The 9,939-nt window shown below is 37.1% G+C and overlaps 1 protein-coding gene across 1 annotated transcript; it reads left to right on the top strand.

The window, feature by feature from the left end:
- The first annotated feature begins 448 nt into the window (after positions 1-448).
- LOC131690216 (serine/threonine-protein kinase Warts) lies at positions 449-4,692 on the top strand. Its single transcript, XM_058975797.1, has 2 exons — positions 449-640; positions 705-4,692. Exon 2 carries the CDS (start codon positions 903-905, stop codon positions 4,131-4,133), a length of 3,231 nt encoding a protein of 1,076 aa, XP_058831780.1. The 5' UTR covers positions 449-640; positions 705-902; the 3' UTR covers positions 4,134-4,692.
- The last annotated feature ends 5,247 nt before the right edge of the window (positions 4,693-9,939 follow it).

Here is a 9,939-nt window from a genome sequence, read left to right on the forward strand (position 1 = left end):
ACTCAATGTCTTCCCTCTTGCAAGGTGCAATGCATATATTTTTCACGCAGCCGAATTTTAAGTAACGAAACATAAACCACTGATTTCACATGTACTAATTGTTTGGTGCAGGACGAAAAGAAATGGATGCTCGAATTGATGGATGAGCATCTCCTCGGATCTCACGATTCGAAATCTAGGGACAAATCCCGGATTTCTCTTACGAAACTGTTGATGGAAAATAATTATTAACGAACCGAAATCAAACTTCTGATAACAGAAACGGCCATTACGTCATTTGTTCATGATTTTTTCTTCATGTTTTTGTTTTATAGAGGAAGATGACAATCGCATTAATATCCATAGGAAAATGTGATCACCTTTACCATCTTGGTTTTGAATGACACTGACAGCTAATCATTGACAATTGTCGTAACTCTCCTCATATATACTCTGGTTCCAATGTTGATAAAAGTCAAAGTAGTGATTATTTAATATTTTTTTAAAATTAATTTATAAAATTTAAGCTATATAACCTTGTAACTACATATATAGCATATCTGAGATACTTATGTGACAAAATGAAATTTTCTATAATGAATGCAGTTAATGTGACACTTTAGTATGGAAGGATTTACGAAGGATTGCTTCTGCATAAAGAGTTACGAATACATTAATCATAGGTGGTATAGACATAAAACGTTAAATCAATTATTTTTTTATAGGCATTACAGTAACTCAGTTAGAAAAAGATTATACGAAACTAAAGCGGATTTGCGTATTTTATACTCGTGGCTACCGTTTTAGCACCATAAAGCCGACATGTCAATTGTGTGTAGAGGTCTTGTAGCCTCAATACTCGAGTACGCCTGAAAAATATTTACGAAAATTGTTCACCATTGACATGAAAATTCATCGCCACAATGAATTCGAAAAGCGGAAACACACCTTCCGCATCACGCAATCCAGCGTACAATGCTGCAGCCCTAGAAAAAATAAAAGATGATTTGAAGTCATATGAAGCCGGACATGGAATTCCACAGAGCCCATCCACTTCAAGGTTAATACGAAAAACAAGCATTGAAAGAGAAATACCACAGTCTTCCGTACATCTACAACGAAGCAGCCCTGCGATAGATTCGGGTGCAGGAAGCTCGCGTTCAAACAGTCCTCATTCACAACAGCAACAAGGGTCTGGAAGAGCACAGTTTTCTCCTTCACCATGCCCTTCTAATTTCAGTGATGTGCCCCCTAAACCACCACCAAGATGCTCTTCTACTCCATCAACACCACCGCCTCTTCAGCAGTTTCTCAAACGAATGTCGCCTGCATCTGTGCCTACTTCACGCAATGGCCAATTTCAGTCGCCAAGTCCTGCACGTGGTACATCTCCTATATCGAGTAATAGCAATCTAAGGCAACCCATTGTAGTGCAAAACGGTCCACAGGTTCAACAACAATTAAATCAACAAATGTCAGCATTTTATAGTAACAGCACAACAGAACCACCTCCACCTTATCCTATTTTGCCTATCAGCCAGGTAGCTCCACCAAGTTATATGATATCTATGCAATGTAGACAAAGTCCTACACAAACATCGCAAGATTTTCGCAAAAGTCCTAGTTCGGGCATCTATTCCAGCGCCTCTGCAGGATCGCCGTCCCCTATAACCGTGTCGCAAAATATCGCTCTGAGCAATTCAACAGCAAAACCAATTGCATTGCCACCAGCAAGAAGTGCTCGTCAAACAAATACACAACTCCCAATTATAATGCATTCGGTGAAATCAACACAAGTTCAAAAACCAGTTTTACAAAATGCTGTGGCTCCTGCTTCTCCGACAACAGGCACCTGTTCATCTTCTGTGCCATCTAGTTCAACACCTCCTCCACCTCCTCCGTCCTACGCAAAGTCGTTGCAACAGAAACATATAAACAAGAAGCCAGGCAATGTTTCTGCTAGCCAACAACACATTTCACCGGAAAATAGGCAAGGTGCAACAATCAACACAGGGCCGGGAGTGCTGCCAGCAAAAGCTTCAGACAGTAGGGTTTCATTAATTGCTAGTAACGCCGAGCCACCATCATATGATACAACCATGATACTGAAACAAAAACACCCACAACAAAATAATTTACAACCGCCTCCACCTTATACAGAAGGATGCATTATCTTTAGTGCCAGCAATAATAATGATAACAGTAATTTACATGATACAGAAATCGGTAGTAATATTGTACATAGTACTAGTAATAATAATCTCAACATGTTAAACCACACTAATAATAATAGTCAATGTTCTAGTACTTTAACGAGTAATAATAATACTATTGTTAACAGTACCAACAACAGCAACGCTGGAAAAAATATGTCCGAGAAGTTAAACTATGCTGTAACATTTAGTTCGAAAGCAAATGAGCCATGTGTATCAGGTATCGTTAAAAACGTTACCTATAATAACGGTAGCAAAAATGTCAATTTATCTATCGGATCCTCGGCGGTACGGTGTACCAATCAGCAGCTACGTTTTGAAATGGGAGGTAATAATAACGATGTTAGACAAAGCTATCGGTCCAATGCAAGGCTCAATTTTGCACACAATACAACTTTAGATGACCAAGAAAAGGCATCTATTAAAAAAAATCAACTACAAGGGGAACATCCCAAAAAAATAAAACACCAATCTCCAATTCCAGAACGAAAAAATATTTCAAAGGAAAAGGAAGCTGAGCGGTTTGAGTGTAAAGTTCGACACTACTCACCACAAGCTTATAAATTTTTTATGGAACAGCATATTGAAAACGTATTGAAATCGTACACACAACGAAATTTTCGTATTAAACAGTTGGAGAGCGAAATGTCCAAACTGGATCTTCCAGAAGAAACAAAAATTGAGATGCGTAAACTCCTTTGTCAAAAGGAAAGCAACTATATTCGCCTAAAACGCGCTAAAATGGACAAATCAATGTTCGCACGAATCAAGACCATAGGATTGGGAGCATTTGGCGAAGTAACATTAGTTAAGAAAATCGATACTCCTAACCATCTGTACGCGATGAAAACACTTCGAAAAGCAGATGTCCTGAAACGGAATCAAGTAGCACACGTCAAAGCTGAGAGAGATATTTTGGCTGAAGCGGATAATGAATGGGTTGTGAAATTGTACTATAGCTTCCAGGATAAGGAAAATTTATATTTCGTGATGGATTATATTCCAGGCGGTGATTTAATGTCTCTTTTAATTAAAAAAGGAATCTTCGAGGAGGATTTAGCTCGATTCTATGTTGCTGAATTAACGTGTGCTATAGAAAGTGTTCATAAAATGGGATTTATCCATAGGGATATAAAGCCCGATAACGTATTGATTGACAGAAAAGGCCATATAAAGCTCACAGATTTTGGTTTGTGTACAGGATTCCGATGGACTCATGATTCTAAATATTATCAAAAAAATGGAGACCATGCGAGACAGGATTCAATGGAAGCATGGAGTAAAGCTGGCACAGAAATTCCACCACCTTTAGAAAGGCGAAAATTTAGAGAAAAGAATCGGGCTAAGGCACATTCAATTGTTGGAACTCCCAACTATATTGCTCCAGAAGTGTTATTGAGAAGTGGTTATACTCAACTCTGTGATTGGTGGAGTGTTGGTGTTATTTTGTACGAAATGTTGGTAGGACAACCACCTTTTCTGGCCAATACAGCTGAAGAAACACAATTAAAGGTAATCAACTGGAGATTGACACTGAAAATTCCAGCAGAAGCTCAACTATCACCGGAATCACAAAATATTATCCTTCGATTATGCCAAAATGAAGACGAGCGGATAGGAAGGAACGTCGATGAAATAAAATCGCATCCATTCTTTCGAAGCATCGATTTTACAAAAGATTTGCGAAATCAGACTGCTCCTTATGAACCAAAAATTAAATATCCTACTGACACTTCTAACTTTGACCCGATTGACCCAGCGAAGCTGCACGAATCTTCATGCGAAGAAGCTGGACACAGCTTTGATGAGCCTTTGGACAGTAACAAGCCTTTTCATCATGGATTTTTTGAGTTCACCTTTCGGAGGTTTTTCGACGATGAAGGCGATTACAAAATTTCTCTTGACGCTAATGATAGTCAGACTGAGGCCATATATGTATGAGAAGTGTAGCGGATATTAAGGCCTACAATATCCATATGCTGAATGACCCGTGTGTTGTTAAATTATGAAACTTTTGCTCCACAATGATTCAATATTGCATGTTTGTAACCAATGTTTTAAAGTCATTTGGAAACAGTACCCTACCAGTAAGGGTCAATTTCTCCACCTATGCTTAACTTTTAAACCAGGTTTAACGCATCGGTTAAAAGTTAAACAGGGGGGAAAATCGACCTTAAGAGAGAGATATGCGAAGACCAGGGTTGCCAAAATCAAATTTGCACTTTTATCCAACAAAATCTTTTCATCTGTATTTATTTTCCAAAAAATTTGTAACGATATCTGTATCGAGCTAATTAAACTCAATTTTAATTCGTAGGATATTATCTTGTTGATCTTTGCTGTATTAAACGCTTGATAGTAATCATTTATTTCAGAGCTTAACTATTCCTCTGAATAAAATTAGGAGCACCCTCGAAGAATTAATTTTTTTTTTATAAAATAATGCTTATTTTTCACTGAATAATGTACTATAATAGAATTATAACTTTGATGTAATAAAATTATTGCTATGAACCTTTAAAACAATCCAATATTTCCTCAACATTCATACACAAAAAGGTATATAACCCCTAAATCTCATGAATCTCAACAGGAGTATTTGCTCTAGACTCCTTACAAAAAAAGAAACTTCGGTTACTTATTTCCCAATATAATATGGAATCATTAAAAAATATTCAATGAGCACAATAGTATATACACACTAGAGTGGCTTGGCATTTGCTATTTTCCAGCACAGCACTTTTTATTTCCTTCTCAGGGCCAAAATGTAAAATGAAGACAATAGGTTGCTTTCCGGTTTTGCGCATTGCATTTACTACCCATAAAAGCATAAGAGTTTCTTCCATATGAAAGAAAAGTACCAGTCCCATCATAGAATAAAGGAGAAACGGTCTTTAATTCAACTCAAAAAATAGCTGATTATAACAAAATTTGTTCAATGTTCTAAGAGCATGTTCAGGAGTGTTTCAGTTCTAGATACATAATTTTGATAGTTCTATAATATAAAACCGAAAATTTTAAAACTAGAACTTGCTTTCCCCAGCAGCAGTTTTAGCGGATGTTCTATTTAGTTTAAAATTCATGTCTCGCTATACCTTCAGCGTTACTGCATTCAAATTTATTTTTTCCCAGTCTATGTGGTCTAAGTGTCTGTGCTGAAAACTTTGCATGAATTTAAAACACAGTTCTAAACTAGGGGCAGATCACTTGTGATGCATTTTTAAAAATCAGCTAAATGAAATGCATTTTTTTCCATCAAAATATAAATTCGTAATGTATTTTGCGTTGCGTGCAATGTATTTTGAGTTGCGTGTAAAACGTCAAAACCCTACAAAAAATTAGCCCTACATTCAACAAAACGTCGAACAAAGTGAATCAGCGTAGGACGTTTGTTAAACAAACTTTTCTACGAGGGAGTGCAAAGTTGATGCAAAAATGGAAATTAAATGCATTTTTTTCTAATTTGATGCATATTTGTTATACATTTCTAGAGTGATCTGCCCCTAGGTTCTAAACGTGTTTTAAAGTCATCAACAAATAGAACGGTGTCGTATAACAGTTTTAAATTTTACAACAAAACTGTTCGAAATTATGAAGCAAAACGCTCTGCTGGGGATGTAAATGTTTCAGTTCCAGTTCTACTTTGAAACTCCTATACAAAAGGAAACGCTCCTGAACATGCCCTAAAGCCCTACACGGGACAAGAATATTGTCAATAAAAGTATTGTCAAGACTGCTTCAATACGTCAATCCCATTTGATTTCTACATGATCAATATTTTCAAGATACCCTTACACGATCAATATATTGATCAATATTCAATTTATTGACAATATTTCTACACGTGTAGGGTCCGCTTAAGAGCATGTTCAGGAGTGTTTCAGTTCTAGATTCATAATTTTGACAGTTCTATTATATAAAACTGAAAATTTTAAAACTGTCCCCAGCAGCAGTTTTAGCGGATGTTCTATTCAGTTTAAAATTCATGTCACGCCGTGCTTTCAGAGTCACTGCATTCGAATTTAGTTTTCCCCAGTCTATCGGGTCTAAGTGTCGGCGTCGTATAGCAGTTTTAAATTTTAAAACAAAACTGTTCGAAATTATAAAACAAAACGCTCTGCTGGGGATGTGAATGTTTCAGTTCCAGTTCTACTTTGAAACTCCTATACAAAATAAAACGCTCCTGAACAGGCCCAAATTGTTTCAAATGTGTTATTAATTTTTTTCGATACTCAAAATTACACAAAGATACATAACGAAGCAATTTTAGTACTAGGGAAGGTAACCTAAGACCGACACTGTGAGTAAGATGGAGGACTGAATAGAAAAATCAATTTCTTCGCGATTTTGTCGAAAATGTGTGTACCAATGATGCATTAAATTTTGGAAAATGTTAACGGAAAAATAGCGTTTTGGAAAACCTTCCGAAAACGGATTGAAAATTTCAGCCCATCTCGTTCAGAGCCGTCAATATAGTGCACCAACCGTACAAAAAATGGAAAGTTTTAAATATAGGTCTGTTGCAAATTTATTTCTATTATCATTCGTGTTTGCTGCTTGAAGCGAACAGGGCATCTCCTGGAACGACTGAATACCGGATGGTGGGCGAAAGACGACATATCCGTTTTGGTTATGCTAGTATTTGCAGACGAACGGAATGGAAAGGCACATGGCGCGAAAACTAGCGAGAGAGCGATGGTAGTGCATATTCGTGCGACTATATTCTGGTTGCAGTTGAAAATCGAAGAATTGACTTGCGCCTTTCGTTTTTTCCCTATTTGCAGAGTGGGCAACTAAAGCGCATCTTGTGTACATGTTAGAGAATGCTCTTGTGCATCATCTACACCAGTTGCGCTTTAGTTCTGCACGCTGAAAATAGGAGAAAAATCGAAAGGCACAAGTTCACTATTTCGATTTTCAACTGGAACCAGAATACATAAATATCGGTCTGTCGGATTTTATCATCATTCGGTTGACCATCGTTGTATTGCTAGTAGTAGCTGAGCAGTATTTTTCGCACCATGGTCCGTAGCAAACAGTCATCCCGCAAGCTCAGTCGTAATGGCACCCCGGCCTACCTGGGTCGCTTTGCACGAGAATACGAAATAGTATGCCATCCAAGCCAAGCTCATAACCATCATGCCGAATGACATCAAACTGGCCCGCTGGATCCGCGGTAAGCGGGGACAAATTATGTTCCCTCAATAAAACAACTAATGGATCTTTACAGGTTCTAGTAATACACTTTAACTGAAATTTATATATTTTCGTTATGTAACATCAATTTTCAGCAATCAACATTAGTAAAAGATGGGTGGGTGGGTAATGTCTCTGACATAACCGGAGGAACATTTTAACAACTTGGGTTCTTTTTCTTAGTAAAGAAAAACGTCAATGTAGAAAGTAGTATATTTCGTACTTTTCATATCTTAGACCACATTTGATTGATCCAGTGGTTTGATTTGAAATCTGCAGTACACAATACTTGGTAAAACTGTAACCGGTTGATGACCTAGTTCAATCCTAGCAAGAGATGTTGTAGATTGATTATTTCTGGAAAAACGATATTATTCTGCATGAGCCATTTCCAGTACATATTTCCCCAATTTAGATTTTACTGCTAGAACCAAATGATTTAAAATTGGTTCCGGTGGCTGATTTCTTTTGGGACGAATTAATGTGGCTTACGTGCCACAATGCGCTCCAATTTAGTTCTGTGTTTGACAAAATATTGAACTACTGATTATCCATCCAAACCTCATCTTAAGTCAGCGTTGATGCTATACTTGTGTTTTCTATCAAGAACATATGGAAACATTGTCAGGTACTTTTGTATAGTGTTCTTGACATTCTTCGGAGTAAGTGGAACTTTCGATAAACTGGTTGTTCGTCCTCCGATCTTCCAGATAGACAGTACCATTGATCTCACGGAGTGACATTTTAATTGAAATGGTCATAAGTATCCGCTGCGAAATGTCGCTGTCCGATTAAAGCCAAATTCACACCTCTCCGATCTTATTCAGTAACGGTTTAGTACCGTGCACGGACAAAAAATATTCTCTTTTTTCCTTTGCTGTGTCAAGTGAGCTTGACGGCTAAGACCGTTCACGGTCCATCTCGCCCTCAAATATTCTTTCATCTATTCTATAAGCGAACATTCACACATGTCCGGCACAGCACCATGCCGGAGAAGTGGGGATGCTTGCATAAGTGTATGAAAGAATATCGGTGTCCGTACACGGTACTGAACCGTCACTGAAACGGATCGGATAGATATAGATAGTGCTTAGATCCCTGTTTGATTAAATAAATAAGGGAATAGAAAAAAAAGATTAATTGTAGTAAATAGTGTTCAATGAATTAACTTTCTAATTACAACCAGTTCCACTCACCGTCTACTGCAGTCTTCAATTGAGCTAAGGTTTCCTACTGTTAATAAGTGACACAACAAAGAAAAATCTTGAAACTGTTTACAGAGGCGTTTATAGAAATATCGGAACATAAAACTGTCAGTTATGTTACATCGTAAATCCCAAACGTCTTTTCTCTTGCGAAGTGTTCTTTCAAGCCGTGGTATATTGTGCTTTTCACCGAAGATTAGCATGCGACGGAATCAATTCAAAATAGTGAAAGAATTGAAAATATACCCTGTTAGCTCCATCCGCTCACTTTAAACAAACATCTAGCAATATATGGGCCCAGTTGGTCAGGTATCGAACGGTGATGAATTGACAGTTCATGGATTTATTCACCGCTTCACTACCTGTTGAGCGAAAATCGGAAATTATTTGTTACTATTTTTGGTACCCATTTAATTTATTGATTAGTGTGCCTTTTTGATTCCTAAATCGATTCCTTTGCATCCTCCCAAGTTTTTCCTTGGTTCAAGACCAATAGTCGCTCGAACACTTCATATAAAAATCAATTCAAATTACATTTTTGTAGACTTGCGGAATTGAAAAAGTTAAATCTTAAAAATGGCGGTTTCGCAATCTTGTCGCTATCTTGTTTTTTCGCTAATTTCCAGTGATAATCACAATAATATACTAAAGATGGAAACATTTCTCTACGAGAGAGTGCGCTTGTAATTATTTTTGAACAAACTAATGTGAAAGGGAAAACCACATAATACGATTAGTTAGCGACGTAAATATTAGCGTTTTACAGGCCAGATCGCCATGCTTAATTGCACAAACAAAAACTAACAATTTCAACAACGACAAATGCCCTCCTTTCTTTTTCTACATCCAGGGCAACGCGTTTCGACCGTTTTGATTTTGACAGATTTGGTGAATGAATTCTTTCGGCATATCGAAGACGTGGGAATGTTCAAAATCGCTTCTTATCGATTTGAAACGAGAGTGAGGTTTGTAGGTAGGATGGAATGAACTAACGAAAAGTGAAAAAAATTAAAGGGTTGTGTACAGGACACGACCACGGTGACATTAAAAATGTAGCTCACTAGGTGATTGGCATTATTTGGCTGATCCATATAGTAAAAATAGGCTGGTCTGTCCAGAAAATATATTCAAAAGAAAAGTTCCATATTGAGAGCTGTGATGAGGAAGCCCACACCCGCCAACGGAAATATACAGATTCTCCATGAAATATGAAATTTCATTTTCCATTTAACTTTTCAATAATGTACTAATGAACTTAAGTAAACAATCTCAAGGTTAAGTATTTCTTGATCGATTACTGGTTGAACAAATGAAATTATTTGATAAATTACATTGTTATACAACGT

Source organism: Topomyia yanbarensis, chromosome 3 (genome assembly GCF_030247195.1).
Source record: "Topomyia yanbarensis strain Yona2022 chromosome 3, ASM3024719v1, whole genome shotgun sequence".
Taxonomy (NCBI): domain Eukaryota; kingdom Metazoa; phylum Arthropoda; class Insecta; order Diptera; family Culicidae; genus Topomyia; species Topomyia yanbarensis.